The sequence below is a fragment of the Sorex fumeus genome, unplaced genomic scaffold (assembly GCF_029834395.1).
Source record: "Sorex fumeus unplaced genomic scaffold, SorFum_2.1 ptg000099l, whole genome shotgun sequence".
NCBI classification, from domain to species: domain Eukaryota; kingdom Metazoa; phylum Chordata; class Mammalia; order Eulipotyphla; family Soricidae; genus Sorex; species Sorex fumeus.
Window position 1 is genome coordinate 8238165 of NW_026606156.1, and position 14462 is coordinate 8252626.

Below are 14462 nucleotides of genomic sequence, written 5' to 3' on the forward strand. Positions count from 1 at the left end.
ACACACAAATCCAATATTCTTTTCCAACGAATATACAACTGTTTAGGTCGATTGATATTTTTTGGATCGATAGTTCTATGTATCAAACGTAAGAGCTAATTGATAAAACAGAGTTCTCTCTCTCTCACAGAGCCAGTTAGAGTTGATCAGTTTTCCACCGGAAACTGCCTGCTGGCCGGAAGATGGACAACCAATGCCCGTCGCCTTCAGTGGACGCTGCTTACGGGCCGTCCACACAGAGCAGGTGAGTCAGACTCGACTGCAAGGAAGAGAAGCAGAGAACAGGCTGACCAGGGGAAGCCTTGAGCGGGCCGCTCGCCCTGGAGTGCTCCTCCTGCTCCTCCTCCTCCTCCCGGTCCTCCCTCCCTCCTCCCTCACCTCTCCCTTCCCTCCTCCCTTCCCTCCCTCCTCCCCTTCCTCCCCTCTCCTCCCCTTGCGACCCCCCACTCCTCCCCCTCCTCTTCCTCCCCCCACCCTCTTCGCCCACCTCCTCCCCTGCCCCCCCATTCCCAGGAGCCCCCTGGGCTCCTCCTGCCTGTGTCTGAGCCACCCACAGGCTGGTCAACCGAGGTGTTGGTGGACGGCTCCCTCCAGGTCTCCCCAACAGCAGCCTGACCTTGGCTGCGGGGCCCGACGGGGTCCAGCCCTGGAGGCCCCGACAGGGCCGCGGCCCCGCACACGGCTTTGTCTGCACTCGCCTTGTCTGTCCTCAGCAAACCATGGCCTTGGGCGGGCCCGCCCTGGCGGTGCGGGCGGTGACGGCACATGCGAGCCGGCCCCGGCTGGCCTTCCCATGAAAATCGGGTCAATGGCCGGCTCGCCGCGCCGGGAAGCCCGATTTGTCACCCTCGCGTTCCCACGTGTTCTGTCTCACGGCGGCACAAAAGGCGTCGGTCCCGCCCCGGCGAGGTCACGGGGGTCTTCGCTGCAGCCTAGCGCCCCAAGCCCCTTCTGCCTCCACACACACAAAACAGTCCGTCCGAGGATTTATCTCTCTGCGCGTTCGCGCCCAGGGCCGCGCCCGCCCCCGCTGCCCGCTCAAGCGTGAGACTGTCGGGTCCATGCAGTTTCCCCCACGGGCTCGGGTTCCTTCAGGGCCCGGCGGCTCCTCCTGCCCGCACTCCTGCCCCTGGGCAGGAGGCCTCTCCCCGCTTTTGATCCCGCCCCGGCAGGGCCCCGCCAGAGGCAGGGACAGAATCACAGCCTGTTTCCGAGATTTGCATCTAAAAGATCGGGCTTCAATGCAGGGCGCTTCTCCGCGCCATGGAAACATGGCAAAGTCAGAAAATTCAGTCCACTGCACTTCAAATGACTTTATTAAAGCGTCACTAATCAGAGCTAAAGACACAGGGCTGGAGCGGGGCCCCCACAAGGGAGCGACCCGGGAGCTAATGACCCACGAAGAGGCTCGCCCACAAAGCTTTCAAGCTGGGGGGGAGCAAATGAGGCGAGAGAGCTCCCGGCCCCCCCAGGCGGGGCTCCGGCCGGGCAGCGGGAGGCAGCCGGCCCTGCAGGGACACGGCTCGTGGGAAGGCGCCTCCCACAAGCCCTGGCCCTGGGCCCCGGGGGTGGGCCTGCCCTGGCCTGACACCCCGGGATGCGCCTCAGAGCACACCCGCAAGTGTAGACCGACTTCTCCCTGCAGGCGGCCCGAGGAGGGAGGCCCAGACTGGGGGGGAGCCGGGGACCCCGGGGACGCAAGGCGCGGGTCCTGCGCTGACCCCGGGAACATACATTCTGGGCACCTGCGGGGAAAGGGGGAGAACGCAGAGGAAGCTCCAGAGCCTCCGATTACCGGGGCACACGGACAGTCAAGGCCTGGGCGGGCGGGAGGCCGCTGGCCGTGCCCAGGTGCAGACACCTGGAGCGGCGGTGGCCAGGCTCAACCCGGCGGGGCCCAGCGGAGCCAATGCAGTTTCCGCCCGCCGGGCCGGGAGGCAGAGCCGGGAGAGCCTCCACGGCGACCTCGTCTCTCCACCCACCCTTCCTGCTACAGAACATTCTAGAAACGCGTGCACAAAGGCTGGCGATGGTCGCTCCCCCGTGACCAATGCATCTGCTTAAGAAGATTCTCGGTAAATAAGAAACAGAGGGAAACGGTAGAAGACTTTCTGATGCACAAAGCTTCAGATGCTGCTACCTAATTGCAGCAGCAATTTTATCATCGAAAATGCAAAGCCCAACACAAGCCTTTGGCTTGAAGTACGAGCCAAGTTTCACCAGCGCTGGGAAGGGCTGTGCGCTGGAGTGTGGGTGAGGGTGCGTGGACTCCCCTCTCTCCCCCACCTCGCCCCGTGGGTCAGAGCCAAACCCGGCCTGCTCCGTGTGGCGCCAGCGCGAGAGGGGAGGGGCCGAGAGGAGAGCCCAGGCTTCGGGAAGAGGGAGCAAGTCTTGGCACTGGCTCACTACGGCAGGAACAGGCTAGGTCAGCCTGTGAAGAGAAGGAAGACGCCCCCAGTGTGAGGAGAGGCTGGAAGGACAGGCAGGTCCCCACACACGCCCACTCGGGACGCAGAGGCGCACATGGTTCAAGGGACGTGTGGAATACACACCTGAAAGGCGTCTCAACACAGGCAAAAACACAAGACACTGAATTCTAGCATGGAGAGGCTAAGTGAAGGCTTAGGACGTGAAATAAAGAAGTTGCACCCTACGCAGAATGTTCTTCTCAGATCTCTGACATACCTCAAGGAACGATTTCCGTTCTTTCCATTCAAACATTTCAAACTCCTACTCACACTCTCTAATCAAAGACATGGTGTGATCACTCAACCGATTACCTAAAGCCTGTTTTGACTAGAAGATCCTTGTAGGACGCGTTTACTCGAGAGAAGAGCCAGTGACGTGCCACCGGTCCACCCAATATTTATCCAGAAAGAATCACGGGGATTGGTTTTCCTGCCAAGGCCGTGTAGCCGCTGTGCAAACAATGGAAGACGCCCCGGCTCACCCCAGCAGGCTGAACGCTGAGTTTTCACTAATCGCAACTCCCGGGAGGCCGAGGGGGCCTGACGCCGGGTCCAGGACGTGACCGCTTCAGAGGCCTGAGACAGGCAGTCTGCCTCAGGACACGGCGTGTCAAATACGTGTTTTCCGTTTCATTCAGAACATATGTCAGTGAAACGAGCTCTAATCAAGCAATGAGCCCCGTGGACGAACATGACTCATTGTGCAGTGAGTCTCCGAACGCTGTGGATGCCTCGCCTTCCCCAGGCCACCCTTCACTCTGTTGCGGTGACCCTTCCCCCAAACCTGTGCCGTTGTAGAGACACCGTCGATGGACCCTTCTGCGGAGGTGTCTCTCTCCTGGGCTGGAAGCCCAGATCTCTGCAGGGACCATCCCCGAGCACAGTCAAGGGGCTGCCAAAGGTTCAGCTACAAAACCCCCACAAAAAGGGGAACGTCTAAAAACTGAAACATCAACTGCTCTTAGAAGAATAACTGCAACTTCGATTTTACAACTGAAGAGCTACTTTTTAATCCCTTAAACTGCACAATTTAGGATCACTGGAGCTTAATAAAAATCCAAGTCCCAAGCCCCTTGTGGATATGATTCATTTCAGAAAGACCGATCAGCTTGATGCCAAGCTCATCAGCACTGATCACGTGCTAAAACTGTTTATATATGAAAAGCCAGAACTGCACTCATTTGTGGAATGTAAAGTAACATAATGGGAGACTAACACCTAAGGACGGTTGAAGTAAGGGTCGGGAGGATGGCCCCACGGCCTGATCGCCGAGCCCATGCGCTGGGGGAAAAGGCAGCTGGGATAGAGAGAGGAGCACTGAGTCAATGATGGTTGGAGGGATGGCTCGGGACGGGAGATGTGTGCTGAAAGTAGACTACGGACCAAAGATGATGGCCGCTTGTCACCTGTACTGCAAACTGTAACACCCAACAGGACAGAGAGCGTAGGAGGGAGTGTGCCTGGCACAGACAGGAAGGGGTGGGGGCGGGGAAGGATTCTGGGGACACTGGGGTGGGGAGTGGGCACTGGTGGAGGGGCGGGTACCCGGACACTGACTGAAATGCAATCATGGAAGTCTGTAAGTCTGTAAATGTTTCTCACGATGATTCATTAAAATTTAAAAACTAATAATGATGAAATTTAATTTAAAAAAAAAAAAACAGAAAGAAAAGCCAGAATTACTTCCCGGTCCTATTTAACGGGTTCCGTGAAACCCACCCACGCGATTCAGAGACAGCGACGTGTGTACTCCTTCCTGTCACTCACGGCCAACACTCCGGGTCTCCGCCTCGGGAAAATGTGCCACTGGAGGAGCCGTAGGGACAGATTCCTTGGGACTATTTCCTGTCACTTTTGTTCACAGAGCCGCAGGGGTTCGGACCACTGCCAGCACTTGCTCTGGAAACCGAAGACACGGGAGGGACTCGGGGGCGCCTCACGCTCTGCACACGTGAAGACGCCACACGCCTCGGTGACTGGATGCCCCTGGCAGGCCCCGCCCGGGGCCCCCCCAGGACCCACCCTCAGCCTCCCCCCCATGCCGTGGAAACCCGTGTTGCGCTTCCTAACGCCCCTGCGTCCCTGTGTTTGTTCAGGCCGAGGACAGCACCGCAGGGCCTGCTCCCGGGGCGGCTCTGTTTGCTTTGGCCTCGAGAGTCGAGGCAGGAACTTGGCCTCAGTCTCCCCTCCCGGGCTCCCCTGGCACCTGGGGGGTGGGCTGAACTGGCTGCAGGGCCCCCCAGGTGTGCGGGGCATCTCGCGGAATCCAGCAGCTGTCTGAGGAAGGCACGGAGGACTCTCTGCTCACCAGAGACAACTGAGGAGCAAACTACCTGGATTCTTTGTTTTAATTTTTGTTTGGGGGCCAGACCCAGTACAGCCCAGCTCAGGGGCCATCTGCGGTGCCAAAACTTGAACCCTGGTCAGCCACAGGCAGGCAAGCGCCCTGCCGGCTGTGCTGTCTCCCTGGCCCACACTGCCTGAACCGAGCAGAGGAGGATGGCAGGTGTGGGGCAGGTGGCCGGGAGCAATTCCGGGCTGAGATGCCTGGACCCCCAGCATCCTGGGAGGAGGCCCGACGTTCCCGAGGAGCCCAGGCGACCGCCCCTGGGGAGCGCAGGGCAAGACCCCCGCTGCAAGCTGCACCCACTCTCAGTCACCAAGTCGGCCAGGGCCCACCTGCAAGTGTTCAGGAACCGCAGCTGAAGGGCCAAGAGAGCAGGGGGCGAAGGCACTGCCCTGCCTGCGGTCAGCCCCGGTGTGGCCCCAGCACCACACACGTCCCCTGAGCGCGACCAGGAGTGACCCCTGGGCACAGCCAGGCCTGGCCGAGAAACAAAAACAAACAGAGGCAATGAAAGACACAGCCGGGCTGAAAGCCCCCGAGGAGACCCCAGGCCACGCCCTCCGCTGCCCCGGGCACCTGGACAGAGTGGACGCTCTGCCCGGGACACACGCCTCGCACCCGCGCGCCCACCGGCCCTTCCTGCCCCTGTGACCGCAGCGTCCCTGGCCCACTACTCCACCCTGCAGCCGCAGGCGTGATGGACGCCACGTCCAGCAGCCCTGCAGAGACCCCACCCAGCGAGCCAGCGACTCATCTCAGCCAGACCCCGAGAAGCAGCGCCGAGTCTCCCTGAGCCCCCTCAGCACCTAGCTGCCGCGGGCACTGTGCCCTCTGCCCTGTGTCTGTCCCTGAGCCCTGGACCTGTGCCAGTGCTCTGTGACCTGTGCCCTCTGCCCTCTGCTCTGTGCCAGCCACTCACTCGTGCCCGGTCGGAGCAGGTGAGGGCCCCTGACAGAGGCACCGGGGACACTTCTGCCGCCTGCCCCAGCCCCCATTCTGGCTGGAGTCTTGGAGCACTGGGGCCCGGGAGCACAGGGCACACCCCAGCCAGCCCTCAGCGAAGCCACGGAGACACAGGCTGAGACACGGCGCTGACCCACCTCCACGGGTCGCGGAATCGCCGCCGGAGAGGAGGAAGGGGGGGCCACGAGCTGCTCCCGCCCGCGCCGAGCTGTGCAGACACATTTGCTTCCAATTTGGGGAGCGGCCGGGCTGGGAACTCAGGCTCGGTTTACGATTCCAGCACTTTGAGTTACAGAAGACACTCACACAAACAACCGCGTTCTTATAAATAAAATCACACTGAAGTCCTGCCCCGTCTTCGAAACAGAGAGCAGTTGCAGAGCGAGCGGGAACCACTTCTATATCTTTGTCAGAAATTTATTTAATGATAGCTATAAGTCCCCTATTACTAACCAAGTGATTTATGGTGATTCGCGCTAATCTTCAGGCCTCTTGCAGAGAAAACACATTTAAGACAGCAAACTAAGCCAACCTCAGCTTACCAAGAGCCTAAATAATGTGCGACATAGCTCAGAAGACAACAATGGGTATTTATTCTCACTCTCCGTGTTGTTCTAACGTGATATACCAAACCAAGCAGCAACTGTGCCTTCCCCCACACACACACAATTTAACCAATTTACCTATAGAATGATTTAGTTGTTCTCAGTAAAAGTCTGAGTTTCCAAATTAATAAAACCTCTTTCTCTAAGAAAGAAGCTCAGAGTGGTCAGGGAGCAAGGGCTGGGCTGGGGGAAGGAAAACCCGAAATCAAAGTTAGAGTGCAGGAAAGCCAGGCCTGAGGCGAAGCAAATCAGCCCAGTGCCAAGACCTCCAAAAACAAGGTGAAGAGGACACGGGCCGTGGCTCCCGCGGAGCAGTCACACTGGGCCACAGGCCACGGCTCCCGTGGAAGAGTCACACTGAGTCACGGGCCACGGCTCCCATGGAACAGTCACACTGAGCCACGGGCCACGGCTCCCATGGAACAGTCACACTGAGCCACGGGCCACGGCTCCCATGGAACAGTCCCATTGAGGTACGGGCCATGGCTGCCATGGAACAGACACACTGAGCCACAGGCCACAGCTCCCATGGAACAGTCACTGAGCCCAGCAGGACTGGCACATCTCTCACAGCCCGGCACCCTCTCCACTCAGAACTCGCTGCAGGCCCTGAGCTCGCTCGCAGAGACTGACAGGATCCAGAAGGACGACGGCAACAATGAAGGAACCTCCCGTCCCCCATCCCGGGAGGAGGAGCAGACGCGGCTGGGTGCAGGGCCTGAGCCAGGCTGCCCTGCGTGGGCCACACTCGGGGGCTGAGTGATGCAGGATGCCCGCGGGCGAGCGAGAGGGGCGGGAGGGAAAGGAAACCAGGGCAGGCAAGTGTCCGCCCTGGGTTGCCCAGCTGAGAGGAGGCATCTGCTGAGCACCAGTGGGCTTGGAGGGCCCGGCCCCCTGCGGAAAATGGCACACAAGCGTCTCCCTCCCGGCCTGCCCGCCCGGGCCCCACCTGAGCTGAGGTGGGAACAGAGGAACAGTCCACGGCGGGAGGGACATGATGGACACATGCGGGGAGCGCAAGAGGCAGCCCGCCCCTCAGAGGCCCAGACGCACCCCAGTCACCGTCTGGGACAAGTGCCCGCCCGCGGGGACCCAGGGTCCCCTAACCCCCCGCCCGCAGGGACCCAGGGCCCCCTACCCCCGCCTCTGTCCTTCCTGCCCTTCCTCCGCTTCTAGTGGAGTGTCCTGATCAAGGCCAGCTCAGGCCCCTGCCACTTCCCAGGGTCCCCAGGTGGGAACTGAGGCCTCCCGAGGCTGCCAGCGTGCAGGCTGGACACACAGCCTGTATGGGCAGGACAGGGTGTTTCTGCTCGTCTAAAGGGCCCAGGACACCCTGAAGGCTGCCGGCTTCGCTCCCACCCATGAAAGCAACACGGGGCCGTGCAGTGCCCCCCCCCCCTTTCCCGCCCAGGTGCTGGGCACAGAGCCTCGCTGTAAGGAGAGACAACCACCCCCCACCGGCAGGCCACGGGGGAGCTTACCTCTGCTCTCTGCGTCCTGGGGAAGGCGGCCGACTTCTCCAGGGCAAACACGTGCACCAGGTAGAGGCAGGCGCCCTGCTCGCGGTCCAGGACGGCGGCCGTCTGCAGGAGGCCCGAGCGGCGGCCAATGGTGAAGAGGCGACCCACGGTCTGGTCCTCGCAGCGCACAGACACAATGTAGTACTCGACGGTGGCCGGGGCGCCCGCGGGGCTGGACGCCTCCAGGGCGATGACGTGGGTGCCGACGGGCTCCCCCTCCTTCAGGATGGTGATGTACTTGGGCTGCGAGAACACGGGCCCCTCGTGGCCCTGCAGGATGACGGTCAGCTCGGTGGTGGACCGGCGCCTCTCCGGGCCCAGGTCGGTGGCAGAGATGACAAGGTTGTAGACGAGCTTGGAGGGCACCAGGGCCGAGGCCACGCGCAGGTCCCCGCTATACCGGTCCACCATGAAGGCGTCGGTGTCCCCGCTGACGATCTCAAACTCCACCTCCCCGTTGGCGCCCTCATCGGGGTCTGCGGCCAGCAGGGTGGTCAGCACGGAGCCCACCGCGGCCGCGGGGTCCGCGGCCAGCGCGTTCTGGGAGATGAAGGTGGGGGCGTTGTCGTTGAGGTCGGTGACCAAGATGGTGACGTTCTTCAGGGCGTGGCGCCGGGTCTCCACGGGCACCGCCTGGTCGCTGGCCTTCACGGTCAGCTCAAAGAGGTTGGCAAACTCCCGGTCGATCTCAGCACTGGTGTAGATGGTGCCCGTGGCCTTGTCGATGGCGAAGTGGCTGCCCCTGGGCATCTGCTGGACGATGGCGTAGGAGAGCTGCCCGTTGATGTCGGCGTCGGGGTCGTGGGCGGGCACCGAGAGCACGGACGTGCCGATGGGCACGTTCTCCACGATGGACTTGAAGATGTCCCCGGGCGGGAAGCTGGGGGGGTTGTCGTTGAAGTCCCGCACGTGGATGACCACGGACATGGTGCAGGAGCGCGGCGGCCGGCCCCGGTCCCTGGCGCTGATGTTCAGCTTGTACAGGGACTGGGTCTCGAAGTCCAGCTTCTTCGCCAGGAAGATGCTGCCCGTGTTGGGGCTGATGCTGAAGGTGCCGTGGTTGTCGGCCCCCGCGATGCTGTACTGCAGGTCTGCGTTGTCCCCCGAGTCGGAGTCGGTGGCCGACACCGAGGACACCAGCTCGCCGACCCGCATGTTCTCCAGGACATCAACGAAGAGCGTGGACTTGGGGAAGGAAGGCGTGTTGTCGTTCTCGTCCAGGACCTCGATGCTCAGGGTGCAGGTGGAGCTGAGCGGGACGGCGCCCGAGTCCACGGCCTGGACCACCAGGGAGTAGGCAGGCGTGGCCTCATGGTCTAGCCGGCCCACGAGCGTCACCTGCCCCGAGCTGCCATCCACGGCGAACCGCCTCTCTTCGTTGCCTCCGACGACGGAGTAGCGGATCAACCCGTTGCTGCCCTCGTCCACGTCCGAGGCAGACACGCGGAGGACCTGGGTCAGGTTGGCCGCGGACTCGGAGATGGTGGCCTGGTACAAGTCCTTGAGGAAGCGGGGCGCGTTGTCGTTGATGTCCTTCATGTACACGTGCACGGTGGCCTGGTCCTTGAGCGGCTGGGGGAGGCCCTGGTCCGAGGCGATGACCAGGAAGCTGAACACGGCGGCCCCCTGGAGGCGCGTGAGGGCCTCCCTGTCCAGCCGGCGCGTGCTGGAAATGGCCCCGCTCACCGCGTGCAGCTCGAAGTCGGGCTGCGCCGTCTCCAGCACGTACCGGACGTCCCCGTTGGGCCCGAAGTCCTTGTCCTCCGCGCTGACCCGGCCCACGAAGGCGCCGGCCTCCTGCTCCTCCTCGAAGTAGAAGGAGTAGTTAGTGCTGTTGAACAGGGGCCGGTTGTCGTTCACGTCCTCCAGCGTGATGGACACGTTGACCGTGGCGCGGAGCGGCTCCACGGCGCGGTCGGACGCCACCACCACCAGCACATAGCGGTCCTGCAGCTCGCGGTCCAGCTCCGTCTGCACGTAGAGCTGCCCGTCGGGGAAGATGCCGAAGGCCCCGCCCACGTTGCCCTCGGCGATGCTGTAGACGATCTCCCCGTTGAGCCCTGAGTCCTGGTCGGCCGCTCGCACCTGGAAGAAGCGCGAGTTCACGGGCTCGGCCTCGGAGAGCGCCACCTCGTAGGAGAGCTGGTCGAAGACGGGAGGGTGGTCGTTCACGTCGTGCACCCGCACGGTCACCAGCAGGCTGGAGGAGAGCCGCGGCACGCCCCGGTCGGCCGCCACCACCTCCAGCTGGTAGGCGCCCGCGTGCACGTCCAGGGCCCCGAGCAGGGTCACCTCCCCGCTGTCCTCGTCGATGGCGAACAGGCCCTGGGGGTTCTGTCGCAGGCTGTAGAGGACCAGCCCGTTGGCGCCCTCGTCGGGGTCCGAGGCCCGCGCCCGGAAGATGCTGTGCCGCGGCTGCCAGTTCTCCACCACGTCCACGGCCTCCACCGCCTGCAGGAAGTGGGGCGGGTTGTCGTTCAGGTCCTTGACCGTGATGTTGACCAGGGCGTCCCCGGCCACGGCGCCCCCGCTGGCCACCACGCGCAGCTGGTAGAAGGACTGCTCCTCCCTGTCCACCACGCCCGCCGTGCGCAGCTGGCCCGTGGCGGGGTCCATGGCGAACACGCCCCGCTGGTCGCCGGTGGTGACGAGGTAGCTGATGTTGGCGTGCAGGTCGCGGCTGGAGGCGGACACGCGCCCCACGGGGTAGCCCGCGGCCACGTTCTCAAAGACCACGAAGCTGTACACGGCCTGGCCAAAGACGGGCGGGCTGTCCTGCGTGTCCAGCACAGTGACGGTGACGATGGCCTGGCTGGGGGACGCCAGGCCGCCCCCGTCCACGGCTGCCACCTGCAGCTGGTAGGTGGTCTTCTCCTCCCGGTCCAGGGCCACCCGCGTGGAGATGCGCCCGCTGCGGGCGTGCACCTGGAACCGAGCGCTGTCCCCGGCCGACAGGCTGTACCTGACCGTGCCGTTGAGGCCCAGGTCCGGGTCGGTGGCCGACACGGTGGTGACGGGGCTGCCCGCGGGCTCGTTCTCCGGGATGTGGGCGAAGTACTGGACGGGGTAGAAGAGGGGGCTGTTGTCGTTCAGGTCCAGCACGCTGACGTTCACCTGGGCCAGGCTGGACTGCGGGGGCGCCCCGAGGTCGGAGGCCAGCACCCACAGGGAGTAGAAGGCCTGCTCCTCCCGGTCCAGGGCGGCCAGCGTGCTCAGGCTGCCCGAGACCGGGTCCAGGCGGAAGGGCCGCGGGCCGGCCTCTGCGTCCTGCAGGGAGAAGCGGACGGTGCCGTTGTCGCCCAGGTCGCCGTCGGTGGCCGTCAGGACCAGGAGCTCAGTGCCGGCGGGGGCGTTCTCCACCACCGAGACCGCGTAGCCCTGGGGCTGGGCGAAGGCGGGCTTCTGGTCGTTCACGTCCAGCAGCGTGACCAGCAGCTGGGCGTAGGAGACGCGGGGGTGCAGGCCCTGGTCGCGGGCGCTGATGTTCAGCACGACCTCGGAGGCCAGCTCGCGGTCGAGCCGCGCCGCCAAGCCGGTGGTCACCAGGCCGCTGTGCTCGCTGATGTGGAACCAGCCCAGCTCGTTGCCGGACACGATGCTGTAGCGCAGGTGCGCGTTGAGGCCCGAGTCGCCGTCGGTGGCCGACACGCCGCTGACGTAGCTCCCGGGGGGCGCCTCCTCGCTCAGGTCGACGCGGTACACGGGCTGCGCGAAGACGGGCGGGTGGTCGTTGATGTCGTTGACGAAGATGACCAGGCTGGCCACGGAGGAGCGCGCGCGCACGGCGGCGTGCGGGGGCGCGCCGTAGTTGTCGGACACGGCGACGGTGAGGTTGTAGGAGGGGATGCGCTCGCGGTCCAGCGCGCTGGCCACCTTGATGAGGCTGAGGTTGGGCACCTGGCTGCTCTGCACCTCGAAGTGGCGCTGCTCGTTGCCGCCCAGGATGCGCACGGAGATGTTGCCGTTGGCGGCGGGCGAGTCGGCGTCGGTGACGGTCAGCAGCGCCACCACCGTGCCCACCTGCGCGTTCTCGTCCACGGAGGCGTAGCGCGACGTGGCGGGGAAGTAGCGGAACTTGACCACGGGGTCGTTGTCGTTCACGTCCTGCAGCTGGATGAGCGCCTCGGCGCGGCCCGTGAGCGCGGGCACGCCGCCGTCCTGCGCCTGCACGGTCAGCGCGTACTGGCGCCGCGCCTCGAAGTCCAGCGGCTCGCGCACCGTCACCAGCCCCGTCTCGGGGTCCACCTGGAAGGGCGAGCCCTCGTCCTGCAGCCGGTAGCGCACGGCCGCGTTGGCGCCCTCGTCCGCGTCGGCCGCCGCCACGCGCAGCACGCTGGCGCCCGGCGGCGCGTCCTCGGGCACGCGCGCCTCGTAGCGCGCGCGGCCGAAGACGGGCGGGTTGTCGTTGACGTCCTGCACGGTCACGTTCACCTGCAGCTGGCCGCGCCGCCGCGGCTCGCCCCTGTCCTCCACCTCCACCAGCAGCTGGTAGCGCGGCGCGCGCTCGCGGTCCAGCCCGCCCTGCGAGACCAGGTGCAGGAAGGCGCCCTCGCCGCCCGGGTGCGGCGTCACGTCCAGCGAGAAGCGGCCCGCCTCGTTGCCGCGCACGATGCGGTAGGAGCGGTGGTCCACGCCGTTGGCGGCCGTGTCCGCGTCGGTGGCCGTGTCCAGGATGACCTGGCGCCCGCGGCCGCTGTCCTCCTTGAAGGCCACGGCCACGGACGGGTCCGGGAAGACGGGCGCGTTGTCGTTGAGGTCGCGCACCAGCACGCGCACCTCGGTCGGGTAGGTGGGCGCGCTGGACAGCACCACCAGGTCCAGCGCGTCGCTGGGCAGCGCCTCGCGGTCGATGGGCGCCGCGGTGCGCAGCTCGCCGCTGCTGGCGTTGAGCGCGAAGAGCGCGTGGCGCTCGCTCAGGCGGTAGGTGAAGCCGGGCCGCGTGCGCACGGCGCCCACCAGCGTGCCCGGGGGCTGCTCCTCCAGCACCTGGAAGAGCTGGCGCGGCTCGGCGGCGCGCGCGCGCGGCGCGGGCAGCAGGCAGAGCAGGCGCAGCAGGCAGAGCGCGCGCAGCAGGGCGCGGGCCGCGGCGCGGCGCATGGTCCCGGCCGGCCCGGCGCGGGGGCGCGCGGCTCAGCTCCGGCGCCGCCGCCGGCCCGGGCCCGGCATGGTCCGGCGCCCCGCTCCGGGCCGCGGGCCCGCTGTCCGCCCGGCCCGGCCCGGCCCGGCCCTGCCCACCAGCCGGCCCGACGCCCAACTTCGCTCGGCGCCCGCGGAGCCCGCACTGGCGCGGCCGCGCTCGGGGGCGCCGGCCTGTCAGCCCCGCCCCGCCCCGCGCGCGCCCATTGGCCGCCGCGCCGCGCGCCCCGCCCCCGGCCGGCCGGCCCGCCCCGCCCCGCGCGCGCCCGTTGGCCGCCGCGCCGCGCGCCCCGCCCCCGCCCGCCGGGCCCCGCCCCGCCGCGCCGCCGCGCGCGCCCATTGGCCGCCGCGCCGCCCGCCCCGCCCCCGCCCGCCCCCCACCCGCGAGTCGGGGCTGTCGGGGCGCCCCCGCCCCCGCCCCCCCGTCCCTCCCGGGCCGGCCCCGCGCGGGGCTGCGGGGGCCGGGGCGGGGCGGGCGGGCGGGCGGAGGGCCGGGGGGCCGAGTGACGGGGAAGCGGGGTAGCGGCGCCGGAATAACGGGGAAACCGGGTAAAGGGGCAACGGGGGGGGGGGGCGCGGAATAACGGGGGCGGGGTCCGGGAAACGGGGACCCGGGGCTGCGCGGCCGGAATAACGGGGGGCGGAGGCGGGGTCTGCACGGGTAACGGGGCCGGGGCCGCGCGGGGCCGGGGAAACGGGCCGGGAAACCGGGTCCGGTCGGGGTCCGGGGAACCGGGTCCAATTAGGGTCCGGGGAACCGGGTCGGTTCTGGGTCCGGGGAACGGGGTCCGGTCGGGGTCCCGGGAACCGGGTCCAATCAAGGTCCGGGGAACCGGGTCGGTTCTGGGTCCAGGGAACCGGGTCCAATCAAGGTCCGGGGAACCGGGTCCGGTCGGGGTCCGGGGAACCGAGTCGATTCGGGGTCCGGGGAACCGGGTCCAGTCGGGGTCCGGGGAACCGGGTCGGTTCGGGGTCCGGGGAACCGGGTCCAGTCGGGGTCCCGGGAACCGAGTCGGTTCTGGGTCCAGGGAACGGGGTCCATCGGGGTCCGGGGAACCGGGTCCAATTAGGGTCCGGGGAACCGGGTCCGGTCGGGGTCCCGGGAACCGAGTCGGTTCGGGGTCCGGGGAACCGGGTCCGGTCGGGGTCCCGGGAACCGGGTCCAATCAAGGTCCGGGGAACCGGGTCGGTTCGGGGTCCGGGGAACCGGGTCCGGTCGGGGTCCGGGGAACCGAGTCGATTCGGGGTCCGGGGAACCGGGTCCGGTCGGGGTCCGGGGAACCGAGTCGATTCGGGGTCCGGGGAACCGGGTCCGGTCGGGGTCCCGGGAACCGAGTCGGTTCTGGGTCCAGGGAACCGGGTCCAATCAAGGTCCGGGGAACCGGGTCCGGTCGGGGTCCGGGGAACCGAGTCGATTCGGGGT

The 14462-nt window shown here is 66.1% G+C and overlaps 1 protein-coding gene across 1 annotated transcript in view; it reads right to left on the minus strand.

Annotated features, from left to right (window-relative positions):
* FAT4 (FAT atypical cadherin 4) overlaps positions 1–13000 on the minus strand; it is a 72844-nt gene extending 59844 nt beyond the window's left edge. Inside the window, exon 1 of the mRNA XM_056134525.1 lies at positions 7865–13000. Within this exon, the coding sequence (XP_055990500.1) occupies positions 7865–13000 (5136 nt within the window). The remainder of the gene's footprint in view (positions 1–7864) is intronic.
* Positions 13001–14462: the final 1462 nt, after the last annotated feature.